This window comes from Ricinus communis, chromosome 6 (genome assembly GCF_019578655.1).
Source record: "Ricinus communis isolate WT05 ecotype wild-type chromosome 6, ASM1957865v1, whole genome shotgun sequence".
Taxonomy (NCBI): Eukaryota; Viridiplantae; Streptophyta; class Magnoliopsida; order Malpighiales; family Euphorbiaceae; genus Ricinus; species Ricinus communis.
The window spans coordinates 26,547,053-26,571,105 of record NC_063261.1 but is presented as its reverse complement, the minus strand read 5'-3'; the positions used below and the strand labels follow the sequence as shown (position 1 = coordinate 26,571,105).

At 29.2% G+C, this 24,053-nt stretch overlaps 2 protein-coding genes across 3 annotated transcripts; both read right to left on the bottom strand.

Annotated features, from left to right (window-relative positions):
* Positions 1 to 284: 284 nt before the first annotated feature.
* LOC8264244 (mitochondrial import inner membrane translocase subunit TIM14-1) lies at positions 285 to 4,061 on the bottom strand. Its single transcript, XM_002529662.3, has 4 exons — positions 3,902 to 4,061; positions 3,604 to 3,782; positions 2,573 to 2,769; positions 285 to 576 (listed from the first exon to the last, which is right to left on the bottom strand). Exons 1-3 carry the CDS (start codon positions 3,902 to 3,904, stop codon positions 2,613 to 2,615), a joined length of 339 nt encoding a protein of 112 aa, XP_002529708.1. The 5' UTR covers positions 3,905 to 4,061; the 3' UTR covers positions 285 to 576; positions 2,573 to 2,612.
* Positions 4,062 to 4,582: 521 nt separating this feature from the next.
* On the bottom strand, positions 4,583 to 9,513 carry LOC8264245 (protein IQ-DOMAIN 3-like). 2 transcript variants are annotated; one of them, XM_048376072.1, is made up of 6 exons: positions 9,210 to 9,513; positions 8,477 to 8,546; positions 8,034 to 8,372; positions 7,123 to 7,350; positions 6,253 to 6,372; positions 4,583 to 5,726 (listed from the first exon to the last, which is right to left on the bottom strand). In XM_048376072.1, the coding sequence occupies exons 2-6, from the start codon at positions 8,528 to 8,530 to the stop codon at positions 5,004 to 5,006; spliced, it is 1,464 nt and encodes a 487-aa protein (XP_048232029.1). In that variant the 5' UTR covers positions 8,531 to 8,546; positions 9,210 to 9,513; the 3' UTR covers positions 4,583 to 5,003. The 2 variants fall into 2 exon arrangements, with proteins under 2 accessions (XP_048232029.1, XP_048232028.1); XM_048376071.1 differs by having other exon boundaries at positions 8,477 to 8,555; positions 9,210 to 9,511.
* Positions 9,514 to 24,053: the final 14,540 nt, after the last annotated feature.

The window sequence follows — 24,053 nt, the reverse complement described above, 5'->3', positions numbered from 1 at the left end:
TTATTACCATATTTCAGAGAATGTTTTCTTAGATTATAAGTTTAAATGTAACAATCTCTTCTGATAAATATTAATTTTGCAATGCTCAATTTGAGGAATTCTTTAGGGTTTGTGTCTTTTTATGAGGTTTTAAATTTTTTAAAATCTTAAGGTTTAAGACTTGTAAGGCTTTAGCTTTTCAAATAGTAGGGTTTTAAATCTTATTGTTCTCATATATTTAAAAATTTAATCAGTTATTATATCAATTTCAAATTTCATAATTCTTTTATATTAAAAATTATCTCTTAAATTTTAAAATGTAATCTGTTAAATATTTGTTTAAATAGGATAAAATATGTTTGAATAATAACTGACCAAGACAAGACAGCTATGGTTCTACTCATCCAGGAAGTCGAGTTGTCTGTTTGCGTAGGAAATATTTCCTCAGCTATATGTTTTACTTACATTCAGACATCAAAATGATCGACATTGTAAGTGTTGACGAGCCTGACATCAAATTTGAGATTGAACTTTGAGTATGTCGATGGCGACAATCCACTGTTGATCTTGTGTAGATGAATTTCCAACCACTCCCACCTGTCACAAAAGCGCATAGCTCAGCCAACATAAACATATATATATATATATATATATATATATATATATATATGGATTTTTCTTTCTTTTTACTTACTTTAGTAAAAAATCCCTACTTTCTCTCGTTACTCACTCACATACCAAACGACTCCCTAAATTTCTATGTTACTTTTCACTCTGTTTTGATACTAACCCCCTTGCATTGCAACCATTTGCTATCAACCAAACAAGACAAATATTTTTGTTCACTCTAAAATTAGTTTAGGCATGCCACGTGTATATAGTACACGAACTAATATTGTATTTTATTATATTTTTCTGACTTTCTTTCCGGGTGATTGTAGATCTAAAATGCTTTTACCATAATTTATTTGATGTTTTATTAAAATAACTGTAATTTTCTGTAACTCACTGGAGGAGATGTGTGCGACCGAAATGTGTATGAGGAGATATCCAACAACAAAAAGATAAATTGCTTGAGAAATAAAGATACAATAAAAACTTTATTTGTAAAAAAAAAAAGACACCTTTTTCTTGAATATTTATCGGTGTTGTTCTTATTTGTGTCTGATTCATCGTGTAATTGTTTTCCTTCTCTCTTTTCCTTTTTGTCCTCCAACTGTGTTGCATAAATACTCTTTGCTAGCTTCAAATTGCATAAAGCTACTCTACAAACCAACTTATCTAACTGCTATCGAGAGAAGTGGAGCTTCAAAGTAACTTCCATTTTCTTAAATCTCCCTCCATCTTATTGTCCTTGTCTTTTTCTCAATAATCACGTAAATTAAATGAATTAATTGAGAAATTTTAATTAATTAAATTTAATTCAGTAATTAAGTACTTCGGGTCAAATTCAGGTTGATATAATAATATTTTGAGCCTTAATTATTGGGCCACAAAAATATGGTTCAAATAATCTTTCTTACACATATCACTCCCTGTTTTCGGACATAATATCCTTTACTTCCCTCCAAGATCAACTTAACACTTAAAATTAATTATACATTAGTTCACTCCAACTCTTAATACATTCATAATAGAAAGTATGATCAATATGCAGTGGCTAGCTAGGGCTTGGATCCTATTTCCTATCAAAAGGAATTAAGCTTTTCTTTTAAAGCAAGCAACATGTACAGCTATTAATAAGAAGTGAATTAGGATATTTATCTTAAACTAATTAATGAAATCATCTTTTCTAATAATTATTAGCTTTCATGCAAGTTTACCTTAGAGTAAGCATAAGATGGCAAGTCTGCTTTTTTGCTTGGAGGTAAAAGAAAATTTTGATCAATTAATCAGAAAGCTATTTTGACACTTAATACAGTTTTCTGAACAAAATTCATGCAACAAGGAACCCAAAGAATCATGCAATAATTTCCCCTAACATCACAAAATAAGAAAAGAGTGGCTAAAATATGACTATCTTTGCATGATCAGAGTACGTTTTCTGTATTTTGTACATTATTTATAAAGCTAAAATGCTAGCTTCCATGCCAAATATTTTACTGGTTCACATACATAATACAATAAATGAACAAAGTAGTATTTTCTATTTACAGTTATTAAAAGAAAATGTTTATAGGACATTATCAAAATCACCTTGAAGGATATCACTCAAAATAAAGGTCCCCAAATTGTGATTCGGAAAACCAGAACACCTCCAAGAATTTCATTTTATCTGGTCAAAATTTTTTATGAAGTAAGATTTGATTCATTTTGCATTTAAACTTAAACCATTCATTTGATTCATTTAGGATAAGTGAAATAAAACAAATTGTGAACCTAAACAAGAAGGGTTTATAGCACCTAAAGTAAAATTTTCAGTAGTTAAAGCTATTTCAGGCAAGGCAAATGCCTACTAAGAAAAGATGCTACCATTTCAAAGATGGCTAAGCATACAAATACAATTTGTCATGTCTTATCCTACAAAAAGACTGGACAGCTTAAAGCAAGACTTCAACCAAAACAACATACTTCAATAGAACGGAGAACTCACTTTCTACTCCAAGGAGGCAATCTGACGAATCTCCGATATGTTAGAAAGCAGATCCACCATCCCTCGTCTTTCCAAGCATCGTGTCTTTGGCTTCATTGATCTTAGAAGCAAGGTAATGGCTACCGCCAGCATCAGGATGATTTGCTACCATTACTTTTCTATGTGCTTCCTTGACCTTATCCGCTGTCGCATTCTCCCTGTTAGACCATATCAAAGGACAGAATAACTTATTTCCAACAGAGAAGAAACTAAAGCAAGTATATAACATGATGGCAGAGCTCTTCGGTAAATACAAGCAACTCCCTAATAATCATCAATTTGGAGCATGAAATATATTCCTCCAGTCCATATGGTAGTCCTATTTACACTATAAATAATTTCACCGTTCTGAAGCATAAACAATTGTTTGCGATGCTAGAAATGCACTTAAGCATCTTCTTCCCTCTTTCAAGTGTCATTCCAAAAGCCCTGTTAGCAAGGGCATTGGGCACATTTGGAGAACTGCTGAAAAAGAAACCTCCACCATAATAGGTTCATTTTCACATGATAGAAAGAAAACATCTTATAAGGTTTTTAATCGACGACATAGATCTAGATGAGAAACAAATATTTAAATTACCAGAGAGTATGGGTCTCTTAGCTTCCTCATTTCCCAAAGTCAGGTCTTTCTAAGTTTTTCAAATCTTCATCATTTTCTACTATAATACTATCATCTGTTGTGATTGAATCTAAGCAATTAGAAACAATCCCTAAACTTGACAGTATGATAAATTTAAAAAGAAGAACAAACATAATATCATCACCAACTCCTAAAATCCAAACTGTGTCTTAAACTGTAGCAACCAACGGACATGTAGCTCAACCTCAAAAATCATTATTATCCATAATATATGATTAGCAAATCCATCAATGCTTGAATCATGCGTATGCTTAATACTAACAAAAAAGAAAACCCAATTCAGAAAAGGAAACAACATTAAATGGGTACAGCTCTGAGGGGGAGAAAGGAAAGATATAGAAGAATTTATGACCTAATACCAAGAATAAGAGCAGCTTCTCTTCTAGTCATTTTAGGCTGGAAACCACCATCATAGAATTTGCGAAATTTAGGCTTAGGAGGTCGAGCCTTGAATGCTTGCCAAGCTTGAATTCCATATCTACCAGCAAGTGCAGCAGCTGCCACTGCAAGCCCAGCGAAAAAGGGTGTTGCCTGATCATACACATCTACAGTTCCATTAATTCATTTTAATTACTGTATTAATATGTAAATGTACTGAAATCTGGAATTAAAGTGATAAAGAATAGAGAAATTATGATTTGAGTATTTACCATTTTTGTTGGATCTGATATTTTGAAGAGAGAATTTTTTCGAGTTTCATTCGAAATTCTTTTAGTTGCAAATGTTTCTGCTTCTCGGTTGCTGAAGAAAGTGGTTGATCATCATCTTGCCGGATCTGGTGTGTGTTTCTGTCTGTTAAGGTGATATACACCACCAATCCGATCGTGCCACATCGCTATGTGCAGCAATTATTTATTATTCTGTAATTAACTTAATTCATGCTTAAGTACTAAAAAATCTATTATTTCAAAGAATAAGAAACATTTTTTATCACAATGGAAATCTTTTTAATAAAAAATGGACTCAAATTCAAGTCATATCAAAATCTGAGGCTAAGCGATCTCTAATTTTAGCATTTTAAATTGCATTACGTTTCAACATATTAATTCCGAATTTTTATATTATTAACTATTTTTTATGTGAGGTTGAATGGACCATGACAATAGTAGCAATCATTTTTAGACATTTATTAAAGATGAAAAGTCATTTCTTGACATTCATTGAAGATGAAAGCTCATCCGTAATGTGGAAATTAAAATTACAAATCTGTGGAGCATGACATCCCCAAGTTCTTCAGAGGCTAGCAATAGGTCCGCATGTTGAAAATGTGAAATTCTCCATAAAAGTGGTTCCTAAGAAGCAAGAATAACCCAATTTGGATGGTTACAAGAAAGAACAAAACAAATGAACTTCATTCAGTAAATGTAAATCACTGTGGAAGGAAAATCTTTATGAAAACACTACAGGAAGTTTTCTTCACAAATTCAACAGGGTAACACAGTGGAAAAGCCAAACTCAGAACTCTACGACTAAACAAATCAAATGGTTATCATCCTCAACAGAATCCTACTACATAATACATAACAAATACATTTTGTTTAGATGAATGAAAAGGTGATGTGTTGGTGGTGGTGATAAAAAAAAAAAAAACAGTTTTATTCCCTCTTTTTCCCCCTCCAAGCTTCTAAAAAGGAGTAGTTGCTGAAGAAAATGGATGCAGGTATCAAGGTCTGAACTGATAGTTTATTTGTTCTTTTGAAATCTTTTTCTCATTAATACCTATAATGAAATTTCTATGCCTGTCCCCCTGTGCTACCTGCCGCTTTCTCCTTTGTTAACTTGCTCTTCTATGTGCATTTCAATGTTGTTCATGATACTGGAATTCACTCTAGGAGGACCAGAATGCCTCCTTAATCCAGCTGGTGAACCAGAGAACGAAAGCCGTTTCTTTGCGGATGCCACTGATGCCTTATCTGGTGTGCCATCCTTATCTACCCCCAATGGGCTTGGCAAGCGAGATTTCGCCTTTGCTGACTGTGTGGGTGCCATGTAACTTGGTACTGATGGCGAGCTAGCAAGGCTTTCATCATCTCGCACTGATGATCCGGCTATGCTGTGCCTCCGATAGCGCTCAGACTGGACACTGAACAAGCTCCTTGAGTCATCATCCCCACCCCAAGCACTACCTCTTGGACTTGGTGGCTTGATTTTCCCTGTTACTGATGAGGTCGAAGGTGCTTTGGATGGGGGGGTTGAAGGGGATTGACGGCTGGGAAGTCGAGTAGACTTTTGGGCACCAGGTGAAGGCTTATCATGGTCGAGATCACGTCGAGAGTAAGCCCTGCTGATTTCCCCAATAGATAAGGCACGGCTCATTGTGCTTTTAACAGAAGCTCGGTCATTATTGTCTACTGTACTACGGCTCTCCCAAGGTCGGGCTGCCATCCATCTTTCTAACCAACTCCAACCCCAATGAGGATTATTTGGATCCATAAATGTTGCATTTGCTGATTTTGAAGAGTTCTTCCACGCTTGCTGTTCCAAAAAGCAACTTGTGTTAGTTATGAAAGCTTCGAATCAAAAGATTAAATGGGCCCTAAGTAAGCATGTAGATTGTCCAGCTATATAGAAAATACACTTGCTAATATTGTAGAGTTCATCCACATTTCGCATGTCATAAGATTACCCATAAATCTAATGAAGTTTGGTATAAGATTGAGATTTAGATAGCTTCTGGTCATTATACATCTGAAGAGCAATTTATTGCTAAAAGTAAAACCAAGGTTTGCACTTAACATAATATTGGTTGGATAGTTTATAACACGAATCATGAACTATTACATACCAAATTATTTTTGGTTACCATTTAAATCATACCCAATTAATCATAAAACTACATGCAATAATTGGAAGAATAATTAATTCTACTCTTAACTCCTCCCCCTGTAAGGATGCGAAATATAAGAAAAACAAAAGGGAGAAGGTGGAGCAATAAGGTTAGAAAAGAAAAAGAAAAAGCATGTTATTTGCATATATCAACGTTTAACATCCACTCTATTACCTGATGAGAGAACGCGTAAGCCAATGCCCTTTCTCGCCTCATTGCTGCTTCTTGCTTGTGCAATATGCTTGCTTCAACTTGCTCCTTTGACTGAGCACTATCATCCCACTGTTCTCCAATCTGATGCAAAAGTACATGAAAGTTAGCATTCTATCCTAGCACAAGATATTTTAAAAACTTCCAGGCAAAGAAAGGACAATGTTTCCATTTTTTAGATAAATAAAATGAAGAATTTATTTTAAAATTTCTTTTAGAAAAAAAGAAAGTGTACTAAAAATAAAATAAAATAAAAAGTAAAAACAAAACAATAAACCAGAACTAGTAACAGGGAAAGGGCAAAACTGAAACTAATCGGCTAACATCTAAGAAACCGGTAGTTTGTTGCTACTTTCTAGAATCCAGATTTTAGACTAAGGGTGCGTTTGGAATTGTTGTTGGGTATTTAAAAAGCAGGTCTGGGAACTTTTAAATTAATATATTAATTTTTTAAATTTTTTATAAACTGAATTTCTCAAACCTGCTTTTAGCAAAAGCATTCATTCACCTGCTTTTTGCAAAAGCAATTCTCAAAACTCAAAAAATCATTCAAAGTAAAAAATGAAGTTGGAAAAGCACTTTTCCAATCTCAATGCCAAACTCGCCCTAATAAGATAAATTTAGCTTCAGAGTGGGAAAGCATGAATCACAAGTGAAAAGCAAGAGTATAATTCACAATTAATTTTGTTAAGATGCTAGCAGGAAAAGATCAGGTGACATATGCATACCATATCAAGAAATGAACCAAAAAGGAAGATGATATAGCTATCGCACGATTACAGATGAAGAAGATAAGTCCTTTGAAGTTATGATGTATGAAATGAGCACACTTACAGCAGATCTCAACTTCTCAAGCTCTTTTTCACGTTTTTGTTGGAGCTGCCGTTGGAGGGCCTGGTTCTCCTCTGACATTCTGGCCCTTCTTGCACGAATCTGAGACTGCACACGAGCAAGAGTCTGCATTGCCCGCAGCGTGTTAGCCGCTTGCCGTTGGACAGATTGGCCTTGTATCAATGTCTTCAATCTCACCAACCCTCTTAAAGCTCGCAATGCCCTCCTTGCCTGAAAATCAGAAAAGCAAGAACCTATTTTATATATGTAGCATAGCTGCTTATAAATGAAATATATATGGAGATAATATTACGACATACTCGGTGCCTTTCAATTAGCATGGTATATTTTCTATATGCTTAACGTCATAGTTCAGTGAAAATGACATTATGAGAAGTGCTAAGATACTTCACATTTCAACACCAACACACACACATGTATAAAATAGGTGCCTTTCAATTACGACATACTCAGTGCCTTTCAATTAGCATGGTATATTTTCTATATGCTTAACGTCATAGTTCAGTGAAAATGACATTATGAGAAGTGCTAAGATACTTCACATTTCAACAACCAACACGCACACATGTATGCACGCATGTTCAAACATATATTGATACATATATTGAATGAGAAAGCTAAGACTAAATTAATTATCAAGAACTCCGAACATCAACCAAATGATGATGTCCTTGTTTTAGGCAGTCAAAATGACAAAAAAAAAATGATAATATTAACTGGTATTATTTCTAATACATCCCCTCCCCCAATAAAAGATTTAAGAAAATGTGAATGTACATGAAACAGGCCTGATTACAACACCCATAAACATCTGCACATTATAATTGAAAAAAAATAAATAAATAAATAATTGTTGAATTTGGAGTAAAAAAGGAAAGTAAAATGGAATGTACCAAGTATCCTCTAAATGCCGTTTGAATCTTAATAGCTGCTACTTCCTCTCTTGATTTTCCACAGTAACATGCCGTACTAGTAAGCCGAACAACCTCAGCAGCAGCTTGGGCAGCAGCAACAGCTGCCTCAGCAGCCACAGCGGTGGCAAGTGCCACAGAGTATGCATGCTTGCTCTGCTCACTCTCAGCTTCAGTTAATTTAACATCTTCTGCAGGGCGAGGTGGAGGAGGTAATGGGGGAGGTGGAGGAGGAGGAGGCACAGGAGCAGCTAATGCAGTTTCTTCATATGAAGAAACAACTAGATCTGGATCCTTCTCTTGCTTCTTTGATTTGGATTTCTGGTTAGACAAACAAGTAATCCAACTTTAGATTTTACATTATCAACAAAATTGAAAGAGTCAAAGGTACATAACATATATTGGTGATACAATGTTACACAAACCTTAGGACTGAGAGCTTTCCTGAAAGCAGAGAACCAACCCCCTTTTTTCCCCATTTCTTAATCGCTCATCCTGCTTGGGCTATAAACCAAGTTTCAAACCAAAGTGAGACAAAATCATAGAGATAAAAGTAAAATTAATGCAGAGATATTTACAGGTTCAAGTGTACAATGCATTGTAAAGTAATTTTTAACTGACCACAATCTTAAATTACACATCAAAATAGAACACAAGGAAAGTTAATGAAATTACAGAGGCCAAACCACAAAGAAGAAAAAACAAAGAACCCAAGTCATTTAACTACAAAATGTGTTAAAACAACCAAAGGTGGAAACTTTAAGGGAAGAAAAGTGAAAATTAAAAAATTAGATCTATCAAAAGCAAATACACACAAGCAATTGAGAATTGAGTACTATATATAGAAACAAAATAATAAAACATACATGAACAGCACATTCCTAAACAAAAGAAAAAAAAAAAAAAAAAAGGAAACTTCAAACCAAATTACTCAAATAAAACAAGCAAAATGCAAAACAACCCACATGCCAAAATAGCAAGATCTTCAACAACAAAAAAAGAATATAAAACCAAGTTCCAAGTTTCAAATTTGAAAACAAACCCCAGAAAAGCAACAGAAAAAATAGAGTGATAAAGAATGAGACAAACAAGAAAAAAAAAATTGGCCGAATGTATAGGAAACCAAAAAGAAAAATCCAAAATTGTTTTTCCTTTTACCTGCGCAAGAAAACTCTGTAGATCTCTGTTGAATTAGAGGAACATTCTCTAAAATCTCAATGTGTAGACAAAGAGAAAAAAAAAATGAAAAACAGAAGTTAATGAGCACGCGTCTCTTGTGAATTAGAAAATGAGAGAGAGAGAGAGAGAGAGAGAGGGATGGCAGATCTTGCCAAAGAAAGCTTCAACGATCAGAAATGGATCGTTAACATAACATAACATAACAACTTGGATTGAATTGGATTGGATTGGTGTTGTTCCAGTGTGGGACCCAAAAAGTCTCAATTATGTGGGTCTACTCTACTATATATATTTTTTATTACATATTATTATATTCTCTGTAAAAAGATAACAACGAACGGCAATGGCGAAAATAACAGACAACTTTTGCTGTCGTTCCGATTTTATGTTTCTTGAAGTTGGAAAAAACAGTTGTATTTATTGGAATGCTTTTTCTTTTTTCTTTTTTCTTTCCTGATCACGGTTATTTTTTTGACGAGAATTTCATTCTGTTATTCACTGTAAGTACTTCCTTTAAAGTCACCAATAGAAATCAGCCACGTGAGTTATTGGAAAACACGTAGCTGTTTTGAGAATTGAAAAACTCTTGCTTCCTTTTGTGTTTTTTACATGCATTTGCTGGAGTCTTCACGTTAGTTAGTTTTTTCTTAATATAATATTTAAAATTAATTTAACTAATTGAAAAGAATTTTTATAATTGATAAAACATTATAATTAAGAAGACTCGTATTTACGATTTTAGTTAAGTTTATTTAATGCTTTTGATACATTATAGTTATAATAAATAAAATATTTATTAGTTTTTTATTATTTATCAATACTCTGTCACACTTTAATAGTTATTTTTTTATTTTAAAATTTAATATTTTTTTAATTATTAGTTTAATGAGTAATTGTCAAATATACTTTTCATTAATGAATATATATATATATATATATATATCCCCGTCTTAATTAACAGATGAATTAAACTGAAAGGCATTCAAATTTTATTAAGTAAAATGGATAATAGATGTCTTGGTACGTTTATTATTTAGATTATTATGCATTATGTTAAAAATATTAATAAAAATATTATAAAAAAATATAATAATATAATTAATATAATCTATAAAATAATTAATTTTATTAAAACAAAAATAAACTGTGGAAGTGAGATGGAAGAAATATATAAATAATAAATACTTACAGTTTTTTTTCTAAAAATAAATTATTTTCCATAAAATAAAAAAAGTTAAAGTTATAAAAAAAATTAATTCATGATATTTTTGAGTGAATATAAAAGTTGACTCTTTATCTTATTTGACCGATAAATATTTTTATTAAAAAATAAAGAGCGATAATTAATGAATAAAAAAATTTAATATTTTTTAAATGAAAACTATAACATTCAAATTTAATTTGTGATATGAAATACAATAAATTTTTCCTAAATTTTATATTAATCATTCTATAAACTATTTAAAAAAATTTATTAATTAAATTTAAAAAGTCTAAATGCTTTTTCACCAAAACTTCAGTCAACTAACCATTTATATATTAATTTATATACTTAATATATTCTTTCAAGATTTTATATATTATATTATAGATTGAAAACCTAGATGGGTTAGTAGAAGCACGTGATCCAGCAGCTATCATGACTCAGTCGTCAGTTATAACTATTTTAGTAATTTCAACTGCCCTAACTATATTCCCATTTGTCATCGCCCATCATTTGAATGCTTGTCTTTTAAGTTATAATTATAAATTCTACACTTTTTTAAAAAACAAAATAGTAAGAATGACCTTAGCCACTAATACTCTTGGAGTTTTTGTAAGCTACTCGTCTGTCTTCTAATTGCATTGGTTTTAATATCGGCTTAGTGCGATCTGGAATTTAAGACCGCCGCTGCTAGCTATTGTCCGGCCAGAAATTGTGGACCGGCTGGGTCGAAGAAAAATAGGCAGATAGTTGCTTGGGATGATGGGATTTATATAGCTCCCATGTGGAAGCTTTTCTCTTTCTATGATAGCTGGCTTAATTAAATCCATTCCCTGCCTCCATCTTCCAAATCAAATACTTTGGTGGTTTTAACAAATAAATCAAATACATGCACAGTTCCACATAGAAAGAACACACTGTGTTAGTAATTTAAATATGCAAAACCGACTTAAAAAATATAAAGAAAATTTAGAAATTAGCTATGTATACTAAATATAATTTAATAAATTTTAATATATATATCAAATAACTAATAATATATTTTTATTTTTATTTTTTTATTATTAAATTTCAGCATAATGCATAATTAGATACTTTAACTTTGATCATTTAATCACTATAGCACATTAATTTTTAATTTAATTTAACAAACATTTAATCTATATTTTTATAGTGCACGAAACACTTTTAATTTTCAATTTAACCTGACAGACATCTAAATTTTATTTTATGGTAACTTTAAAACATTTATATATAATTATTCATATGGACATGTTGAATGAAGCTATGTGTCAAAAAGTATTTATAATATCACAAAAATACAAGTTGAGGCGTTTATCAGATTATATTGAAAGTTAATATATTAAAAATTATCAAATGATCTAAATTTATGTATCTAAATATGCATTTAGCCTAGAATTTCAAAAAAAAAATGAAAATAAAAAAGACGATATTTCTGACTTTTTTTAGGATATTTATGTAAAATTATTGAATTAATATCGAATGTGTTTGATTTAAAGGTGGCAAATGGATGAGCATAGGTTGAATATGAAGAGGGTAGGTCTTAAATAACCCATTTATCCATTTATAACTCATTTAAAGTTTATATAGGTATCCAAACCTATATAACCCATATAAACCCTTACCCATCCATTTATCTAGTTAGTGTTAATTTAAATATTTCTAATAAGAATTTATTTTGAATATATTATTATTATTATTATTATTATGATTATATACCTTAGTTTTTATTATTATTAATATTTGAATTTGGTGAACTATTTTTAATTTTATTATTGTTATTATTATAAATAAATTTAATTGACACGATTATCTTTTTCTTTATTTTTCTCAATTTTGTCTATACAATTTTATTAGCATCACTTTCTCTTTGGTAAAGTTCTTTTATAGCTTTTTGATGTATTATCAATTTAATGCTTTATTTTTATATTATTATATTAAATTTATCAAAAAGAAGCATGCAAAACCCATAAGAAATTTTTGGTGAAATTTTTTTATCTTTTCTATTTTTATATTTTTTAATTATTTTCATTGTGATACAAATATATCTCAAGATGTATCCGTTTATTTCTATGAACAATAAACATGATAATTTCATTGAAAAGAAAAACTTCATATAACAAATCTCTTTTATTTTTATATTTTCTTTTTTATTTATTATTAAACTAAATTTTAATGAATTTAATTAAACTATTTAGATATTCATCTCCTCTATAAATTATAATGTATAATTTTCTCCATTTTGAAATAAATGTTGTCTAAAAGATTTTTTTTTTAACTCTAAATTAAGTGTTATTTGAAGTATTAATTATTTCTCTTCTAATTTTATCTTTATTTATTATGAGAGAAAGTATTAATGGAGTAGAAAATATAAAAAAATTCACTAAAATGAAAAATAATTTAATAGAAATTTTATGTATTATAATAAATTGATATTTTACTTATATAAAATTATTTTTTTATTATAATTGAGACAATTTAGTATTCTTATTTCTTAATCTTTGTATGTGAGCTTTAAGGGGACTTATATAGGGATATAAATATTGCCAAACTGAAACTTCTTAAGTTTCACTTTGAAATTTAAAATTTATATATTTTATTTGTTAGATATTTTTATAATTTATTTTCTACTGATCGAAGTCATTGATGTTCGATTTTGATCAGTTTGATTTTTTTAAAAATTTTTGGTTACCTTTAGTTATATAGAATAGGTTTTTCAAGAGCTACTATAACTAAAAAATTTTCTTAAAAAGTTATGTAACAAGTAAAAGAACCATTTATGTAAAAGATGATTAATAGTAGACTAAAATCTTAGTAAGAACAGAAATAAAAGAATAAAAAAGAAAGAAAGAAGTGAAAAACACCAATGAGTTTTATCTTATACCAAAACTCATTTCCAAACTCTAAGATTTCAAATTTAAATAATACTTTATAAAAGGAGCGCATTTAATTACTAATTATATATAATCTTTTTGGAATAAATTCATTAACCAATAAAAAAATGATTCTATTGAAAATGAAAAATAAATAATAAAAATTAAAATAATGAATTTTGAGAGTGATAGAAAAGAGTAAGCTTGATAATCTATACATTCGTTGATTCATTCATTCCCTCTTTTTTAAAATATGTGTTATGATTGCTTCAAAATTTGATATTTTAATTTAAAAAGATATTTATTTATAATTTTAATTTAATAAATAAGTGAGATATAGAAAGCATCCAAAACAAATAATGATTAAAGCATGTTATCATGGCAATTTTAGAATTTCAAAATATTAAGTATATTTTTTAATTAACTAAAAATATAGACTATCTGAAAAAATGCAATTACATTGATAATACATATTACAATTTTTAAAATTTAAAAAATGAGTAAAGAAGAAAAAAGCAAAAAAAAAAATAATGTTTTTTATTTTTCAGTAAATGGTTCTGTCATGTCATGTTATTTTTGGAAAAATACTACTTTCTTTTTTGTAAATTTGTTGGTGTTTTAAGGAAAAAAGTATATTTTTATAAGTAAAAATTATATTTTGTGAACTCATTTAGTTTGAAGGAAAAAATGTTATTGAAATCTTTAAAAAATAATTCTATAAATAATCTAAAAAAATAATGAGAGGATTTATTAGTGGATATTTATATTCAATCTAACACAATTCATATAAATAAGATACGACGCCTTGTTGGCTACGCTTTAGCAACGGGTGACTTAAACTATGGCAATAGTATATGTTTTCGTCATATATAGTGACAGATACTGTAGACGTCGTTATAGATGTGACGATGCTTTTTTAAGCGACGACAATCACTCGTAACTATGTTGTCGCTAATACATTATACCGACGCATTTAACACATTTATGAACGGAAACATTCATCACCGAACACTGGTTTTTTAGTAGTGAAATTTTACATCCATACGAATATAATTAGGTGATTATATGAATTCATGGAATCAAATATGAATAAAAACTAATTTCTTCATTGTATGAGTTATGATTTTATGTGGACTTTAAAATCCTCATTCTTAACAATGCCTTATTTAAATTCTTTTTTCTTTTTCCTCTTCTTATTAAAACTCCACTGAATCCATTCTGCATTTCTTTATCACTTTGACATGCTATGATTTATAATTGTAATATAATATAACTAAACATCATTTCTTACTAAATAAAATATCACTAATTAAAATATTAATCTATAGAAAATTAAAAAAGAATAATAAGGAAATCCATATAAAAATAGCTAAAATATATTTATAACACCTAAATTACCAATAAAGAGATGTATATATCTTAATTAACAAAAAGATTAACTAAAAATGGAGATTTTTCAGAAAGCAACATTATCACTGTTAGCCTGTCCTTGCAAGGTAATCCACATAAGGGATAACAAACTTCTTGTTTCTCACATGCAAAAGTAGCTCGTGTCAGACAAACTCCATTAGCAAATGGCACGTGTTTTTTACATCTCATTAAACGCGCGTAGAAAGAGGTGTTTTATCTGATACGCGAACAAACGGTACCTTTATGATACTGTGTCAAACTACATACTGTGGATATTTATGTTTTTTGGTGGTCGCTTTTTTGGCATTCATATATCCTTTTCCTTTTTTCTTTTTTTAACAACAAATTTTATTTATTTATTTTAATACAGAGGCAATTGGACATTATGCAAAAAATTTTAAGATTTCAATTTTAATTTACATTTATATTTTAATACATAAATTTTTTTATTTTAGTATGTTTATTTATTTCTGATAAATAGAATTCAGATTTTCATTTTTATAATTTTATTTATTTATTTATTTATTAATAATTATATTTATAATTTAAATACTAATTCTAATATTAAAAATAATTTAATTATATTTTAATATTATACTAATTAATAAATTAATTTTTTAATTAACCAATAATTTTAATACTATTCTAAAAAAATATATTATTATATTTTAATTTTAGATTAATTATCCGATTAATTTTTCAATTAAATACTATTCTAATGTCATTTTAAAAGTAGCATTATTAATTATATTTTAATATTATATTAGTTAATAATTAATAAATTAAATTTTTAAATATATTATTAAAATATAATTAATATGCTATTTCTTAGAATAAGATATGATACTAGAATATAATTGATATGTTATTTTTTAAAATTAAATGTTTAACTAGGAATATAATTTATTAATCAATAAATTAATAGAAAAAATTTATAAAATCATACATAAACTTAAATTATATTTATCAAAAATAAATATACATGTCAAAATAAATATTTTATGTATCAAAATATAGATATCATATATTCTAATTTTAAAAATAATATTTCAAATAATACTTTTAATATTATATTCATTAACAACTTAATTTTAAATATATAGTAATTTCTAATTATAAAAGATAGTAATATCAATTATAATTTATATAATATTAAAATTAATTAATAAATAATTCTAAACTAATTTTAATATTATTATACTAACAAAATTTTAAAATATTAAAAATCAAGAAAAATATTCAAAAATATTTAGTTCACTGTTATTTTTAAAATATTAATTTTTTTTATTAAATTTTATCTACAGATTTTATTATAATTAAAATAATAAAATAATCATGCAATGCATGAACAAACGACTAGTTGATGCATGAATGAACGAGTAGCTTAAACTTTCACGTATTTTTTATGGTTGTGAAATTTTGATTTTATAGTTTTTAGAATTGATAGATTTTGATGTATGGTTCTAATTTCAGTCAATTTTAATTAACTTACATAAATTAATTCATTAATTAAATAATTATTTTTGAAATTAGAACTGGAATTGCGAGTTCCAATACTAATTAGATAAAAAATGGCCTTAAATAGATTCTCCTAATTTTAAACTATTTCGAATCATTTTCTAGTTCAATTTCAAGCGTAAGTGAATCTATGTCAATTTATATAAAAATAGACATGTTCACAGATTAGATTTTTGCTCCACTTAATAATCATATCATTAAAAAGAAAAAAGAATAGATTTTAATATTATTAATATTTTACACCTTACATGTTAGCTTTATCATAATATATATATATAATTTATTTTATTTGCTTTAATAAAATTTGCAAATCATTAAAACTCAATTTTCTTACAACTTGCGGAGAAAATAAAGTATTTAAAAAATTAATTTTCTATAAAGCCCATAAAATTGAACTCAATTTATTTTGTTTAAATATTATTTTGAGGTGGATTTTGAATTAAAACATGGATCAATTCGAGCCTAAGCATATAAATCCTGTGTATGATTGGGTTCCGCCCATTTCCAAAGAACTCTGTACTGAAAATATCAAACTAGGAAAATATTATTATTAGGTCAGAACAATAAATTAAATACATATTATAATTTCTTGAGCATGAAATATTTGTGCATGTTCTTCAATACATATATTATTTGTGTATGACCGGATAGAGAGGTTAGTATTTATGACACTTTCTTTATCTCCAGTTGTGGCGGCACCGCGTCAGTGGTCCAGGGCAATGCAACAGATTATTGCTGTTGCTTTGTCCTTTTTACCCATGTTCTTCTGGGTAATGAAGGGTAATCCCAGACAAATATAATATAGTTTTTGATTTGAAAAAAAATCATAATTGGATTTCTAAATTTGCACCCTTTTTTTATCCAAATCTTTTTTTCTTTTTTTATATTTAAATAAGTGTAATTAAACATTCAAACTATTACCGCTGGTATCACGAACTCTCTAAGTTGACGTTTAAATAAAAAGATTGATATTTTGCTTTACGATATTAAGACATAAATGAGAAATTTGAGATTTAAAGTTATATACATTATTTCTATTAACATTGAAAATCTTTTCAAAAAAATAAAAAAGTTACTCGCATTTGAGAGCCAGGCTCATAGCATATCAGTAATTTCCTTGCACAACCATTTTTCCTCTTCTTTTAACACAAATTGTAATAATCACATTCCAAGCAACCAAATCTTTTGCTGCTATCTCATCAAACAACCATCTCTCCATGCATAATTTCCATGCGTTGATTTCATAAATATATTTTGTTGAAACCTATATTTCAAAACCTTCCTGTGAATGCAATTCAAAACCTTCCATGAATACAAAATCCCATGTTCCTCTATTCAAGCCTTAAATAAGAACGAAGAAGTGAACTTATCTAGTTTTATACTGCAATTCTCCATCTAGGAGTAGAATGGAAACTGCTTTTATAGGAATTCGGCTTTGATGAGCCTCTCGTCATGGTACTCCACATAAAGATGTATGGTTTAGCAATTTGATCGAATAGTTAGTGGGCATAATCCATAATGCCAGGAATTAGAATGCCACTTGTGAATATGAGCTCTCTTAAGGTATATGAGCTTGAATTGAAACCTTTGACAATAAAGGGAAGCGTGGATTTGCTTTAAAAGAACAAAGATTGATGCAAAATTGTCTTCTTAACAAATTAACTTCTAAAAGTATTATTTTATAATTAATTAATTTAATTACGTGACGTCATGTTTGTTTCATTAGGGTCCTCATTGAGTGAATCAGTGCGAGGGTCTAATTATACCAATTTAAATATGAGAGGTCTAGAAGTAAAAAATGTATAGATTTAGTGGCTTAATTATGGTTTTTGCCTTTTTTGATAATAAATATTTTATTCTTGAGTTATTAATGAATATTTTAAATTTTAATTTATATTTTTAACCTTATTTAAAATTCATTAATCTTATTAAGTTTATGAACTGTAAATAATGAATTGAGACTTCATTATAAGTTATGTTTGTAATCTACATTTTTAATTTGAAATCAAGCAATTGAGATTTTATTAAAAGATTAAATTTAAAATATAAAAAATTAGTAGTCTTTTTATTGAATACTAAATCTTAACTATTGATTTTGAATTAATGATTAAAATTATACAAATATAATCTATCATATTCAACTTATACATTAAAGAATCTCAATTCATAAATAATATAGTAAAGGATGAAAAGGTGGAATTAGGAGTTTCAGTGACGTTTACATGTTATTAATGGAATATCTAATAATAATTCTAGTTACACTATGATTTTATTTTTTTGAGAATTATCCATTGTCTAAAACCTTAAAAAAAAAAAAAAAAAAGAGGGCTCTTCGTCTTTTTCTCTCAAAAGAAAATTTTGAACTTTTTTTTATGGTTGTAGTCGAGTGTCACTCCACCACTCTTAGCATTGGAAACAACCCTTGTTCCTCAATTTCTTAGTTTCTTTTTGTGATGTAGTTATCTTTCTTTATTTTATTGTAAAAAGATTTGAAAGTTTTTCTTCTATGTTGTTCTTGATTGGTTTGAAAATTTTAGATTCAACTACCAATCTTAAATTTCAACCTTCTTTGAATAGTTTACAATTGTTAATAGTTGTTAATTTTGAGTTCGTGAGCCAAAAAAGTTAGTCCAGGTCAACACCGAGTTGTCAGATTAAGTAACTCGAAAAATAAAATATGTACTTATAGAAAAGAAGCACATGTTTGCTAGCTCCCCCTCCGAGATAATTAGGATAGATCCGAGCATAATCTCATATCAGCTAAATGTGAACCCAAGCTCCAAGCCAGTTAAGTAGAAGAAGAGAAGTTTTCCTTCTAAAAGGCAGATCACCATAGCTGAGGAAGTCAATAAGCTGCTAAAAGCTGGATTAATCGAGCTGATAATGTATCTAGATTGGGTAGCAAAAGCGGTATTATTTAAGAAGCCGAATGGAAGATGGAGAATGTATATGGATTTTACAGATCTAAACAAGACTTATCCAAAAGATAGTTATCCTTTGTCCAATATTGATCAATTAGTGGATTCCACTAGTGTTTATGAAGTATATAGTTTTGCTGATACTACTTAGAGGCATCATCAGATCAAGATGTTTAAGTCGGATGAGGAGAAGACTTCTTTTGCGATGCTAGAGATCTAAAAGAACCATGCAATATCCTAAAGAGTTACCAACTTAAATTAAATCCCGAAAAGTGTGCTTTTGGTGTCAAAGCTGGAAAATTCTTAGGATTTATAATCTCACAGAGGGGTATAGAGTCTAACCTCGAGAAAAATAAAGGTGATCATAGAGATGAGGCCACCAAACAACATTAATGAGGTGCATAAGTTGAATGGCAGGATAATCGCTCTTGGTCGGTTCATCTCTTGTTCAACGCGAAGATGTTTGTTGTTCTTCAAAATTTTGAAGAATGTTAAGAATTTTGAATGGACAGAGAAAAATGTCAGAAGGCTTTTGAAAAGATAAAGAGGTTCTTAAGCTTGCCACCCCTGCTCAACAGACCGGTGAATAGAAATAATTTGTATCTATATTTGGCAGCAACGAAGGAGACCATCGCCTCCGTCCTTATCAAGGAGGATAATAACAAGCAAAAGCCGACATATTATAAGAGTAAGGTGTTGGAAAGGGGAAAATCCTAGATACCCTATGATAGAGAAGTTGGCTCTAGTAATCATCACGAAAATCATTAAAGGATGTTATGTCCATATTCAAAGGTTTGTGTTTTCAGTTATTTATGTTATCCTTGGTAAGATCATATGCTAAAAATAAGTTATGTCCACATTCAAAGGCTTTTGTCTTCTTGGATTACAGTTCATAAAGGATGTTATTGCCTTGGTTTATTAGATAGAAAAATAATGGTCTCACGCCATGTTCTTTTTGATGAACAGGTTTTCCAATTTCTAAAGGTGACATATTGGTATCTAATTCAACAACTAGTCTAATAATAATTTCTTACCACCAGTTATACCTTCATCTACTACTCATATAACAGGCTGTTAAACTCATCCAATTACTCCAGTTTTACAGTCCACCTTACCCTCACCAAATAATAACTCAACCCTAATTCAAATCTCACCAAACTAGCTCTTTCAAACCGACCTCAATACCTCGAATTCTAGCTCACCCACTACCACTAGACCTGATCCTAATGACTTTTCAACTTCATCACCTTAAACCTTTGCTTCATCAATAAATAATCGTGCAATGCCGATTGTTCAACGCCAATATATCATGGTTACATGATCTCCAACTGAAAATCTAAGCCTAATAGATTTTTCGGTTATTCTACTACAACCACCATGCCTAAGGATTCTTCATCTTTTACTCAAGCTAATAAACTTACAGAATGGCGAGCTGCAATGAATGAGATAGATGCTCTATTTACTTATAGTACATGGACCTTGGTTCCTTCTCATTCTATACAAAATGTAGTTGGGAGTAAGTGGGTTATCATGTAAAACAAAATTCAAATGGTTCATTATCAAGATACAAGGCATGTCTTATAGCTAAAGGGTTTCATCAATGATCTGGAATTGATTTCTTTGATATATTCAGTCTAGTTGTAAAGCTAGCTGCCGTTCGTCTTTGTCTATCATTAGCTATCTCTCAAGGTTAGGATGTTAATCAGTTAGACATCTCCAATGCATTTGTTCATGGAACTTCAGATGAAGAAGTTTTTATGCAACAACTACCCGATTTTATTCATCCACAATATATGGATTACATTTGTAAGTTACATCGATCTCTTTATGGCCTGAAGCAAGCCCCCCGTCAATGGTTTAAATGCTTCAATACAACACTTCTTTTTTTATTATAATATGAGTACCATCAAAGCTTTTTTTCTCGTGTATATGGATGATTTGTGTTGACAAGCAATAATAATTCCTTCATTGCAAATGTTATTACTACTCTTTAGACATACTTTGCTCTAAAGGACCTAGGACGGTTGCATTACTTCTTAGGAATGGAGGCATTATGGCTACCTAATGGTCTACATTTAACAGAGACAAGATATATTCATAATTTGTTGGAGCCAAAATGGCGGAAGTAAATAACATTTCCACTCCAGCTTGCTACCACTAAACTTTATATTCATGACAACGAGTTTTTTAATGATCTAAAGATGTATATGAGCATTGTTGGTGGCCTAAAATATTTTTCTTTAATAAGACCTGATATTTACTACTTCGTGAATAAAGTTTCACAGTTTATGCTTTCGCTAAAAACCTCTCATTAGGTTACTGTCAAAAGAATTTCGCATTACCTTTATTCTACTGGTTATGGACTACTCATCTTAAGGTCTCTTAATTAAACTATTAATGCATATAGTGATGCAAATTGGGAAAACACTATTGATAATAAAAAATCATGCACAGGGTTTGCAATTTATGTTGGTAACAATCTTATTTCATAAGGCTCTAAAAAGTAGCACAATATATCTCGTTCTTCAACTAAGGTCGAGTATCGTGCACTTGCAACAACTGTTGCTATAGTTTATTGGCTTGTATCTTTAATGTGTAAACTCGGTTATACTTCTTGTTGTTTTCCTAAGTTATGGTGTGATAACTTTAGTGCCACTTATCTTACCAATACTCCTATTTTTCATTCACGTTCAAAGCATTTAGAAACTGATTTTCATTATATTAGTGATCAAGTGGTAAAGAAAAAAAATTCAGTTCACTATCTCTCGAGTGAAGATCAGACTGCGGATGTATTAACCAAGCCATTACATAAAGTCAAGTTCAAGATGCTTTAAGAAAAGTTGTGTGTCTATTCTACTTCCACATAACTTGAGGGAGGATAATAAGATAAACTACAAAGCTGTATATTAGTTGTATTGATATTCATTTAACAATTTGTATCTATTTTAACTCTTTGTAACTATTTTGATGTGTACTTATGTATTCACTATCATACATGAATAACAATCATTAATAATTTTTACAATAGTGCATTTTCATGAAGATCCTTCAACAACAACAACATAACCACAAAGAAAAAAGTTCAAAGTGTTTCTCCAAATTATAGATAACAATTTCAAAATCTACTAAAGATTCAAGTCTGGAGTAATTTTGTTTCGTTGATCTTTGAATTTAAAGTCTTATCTAGAAGTTATAATTTTGAAGTTACTCATCTCTTGAAGTTGTTGTAAGCATTTCTCAAATGATTAATGAATTTTCTTCTTATTAAAAAAATTAAATATGAATGACTAATGATCTTATAATTTATATTATTAAAAGTTTTAATCCTAAATCTAAATCAGGTTACATCTAGTCCGATATGTGTTTTTCCCATTTTGAAGATGAGCATAACATTCTTTAGGGAAAATTACTAATACCCTCGAGGTATTATAATTTACAAGTTCAACTTTCTATATAAAATCATGTTGAATGACTTAATTAATAAATAAAAAAATCAATTTGGTCTTTTTAAACTTTTTATTATTTATCAAACTTGTCGAAATTAAATTCTTATAAACATTAGTAAAATTTATTTATTTTTAGAATAATTTAATCTTAGTTCGTAAGAAAAAAGATTAAATCAATAATTCTTTCTAAGATTTATCAGTATAAATTTAATCTTAATTTTAAAGATTTTTCTGTATCAATATCAATCTCACACACGCATATATGAATAATGTTTATAACACACTGATTTATTGAATTAATTAATAAACTAAGCTGTATTTCTTAATCCATATACGATTCAAAGATGCAATTTAAGTTTGATGACTTAAATTAACAAGTTAAATAATGTGTTAAAAAATGTCCATTTAGGTTGCAAAAATCTAATTGTCGAAAAAAATTTCAACAATGACGAAAATACAATTTGAAGGTGCCAATGGATAGATCATGAAATGAAGAGTCCATAAACACATATATGGCCATCTGAATGTTATTGAAATTTAACGTATTTGACTCGGCACTAATGAAAATGTCATTCCTCCGTTCACTGCTCAAACGACTCACCGGGTGGCTGGTCAACTCCAGGTGGAGATCGATGATTCCATTTCCAACATTATACCAGCGAAATAATGACGGCAAGATGATGGCAAAGTGATGGTAACCTATCACATGTTTTTTCTCTATTTGCTTCACTGCCGATAATTTTCTAAATTTTTTGATATTGTTAGAGCTGAGAATGCAGATATCATTGATTCGGCGAAGTTTAATGGCGGTAAGTGGCTGAGAAAACAATGAGTAGTGTTGACAATAGATATAGGTATATGGACAAGGGAGAGAGAAAATGTAAGAACTGTAATAACTATTTGTGCATATTGACAGCTACTTTTTATCCCTAATCTTATAAGATTTAATTTTGGATAGTTTAGTACATAATAATAAATTTAATAACCATATTGAGCTTTCTTTTATCATCTGAGTCCTTTGATCTAATTGACTAATGGAAAAAAATGAATAGAGAATAACAATTAACGTTTAAGAAGATACTGAGTCACTTTTGAAAAGATACTGATTCACGTTTATATTAAATACAATTCCGAAGAAAAGATAAATGTACAAATGATGTTTACAATACTGTGTATTATAGCCTAATTATTATGCAATTTGACAAACATAAGAAACGGTCAAAGAAAAGAAAAAATCATAGTTAGACAAATCAATATAAACAATCAAATAGAATAAAAATAAGAGCGGCTTATAAGTAAAATACAAAAGAAAGTGATCTAAGCATATACCAAGATGGCGCAATTCCTGCCAAAAGATTTTTCAGATGCCAATACCTCAAAGTAGAACTGCTACGGCGCCCGCCTGACATGTTTTAAGACATGGAAAAAAGTTG

Coding starts and splice junctions, on each gene's coding strand:
- LOC8264245 (XM_048376072.1), bottom strand. CDS start 8,530: ATGGGGAAAAAAGGGGGTTGGTTCTCTGCTTTCAGGAAAGCTCTCAGT. Junction 8,373..8,476: donor GGAAAGCTCTCAGTCCTAAG/GTTTGTGTAACA, acceptor TTGTCTAACCAG/AAATCCAAATCAAAGAAGCA. Junction 5,727..6,252: donor CTTACGCGTTCTCTCATCAG/GTAATAGAGTGG, acceptor TTTTTGGAACAG/CAAGCGTGGAAGAACTCTTC.
- LOC8264244 (XM_002529662.3), bottom strand. Junction 2,770..3,603: donor GCTCTTATTCTTGGTATTAG/GTCATAAATTCT, acceptor ATGGTCTAACAG/GGAGAATGCGACAGCGGATA.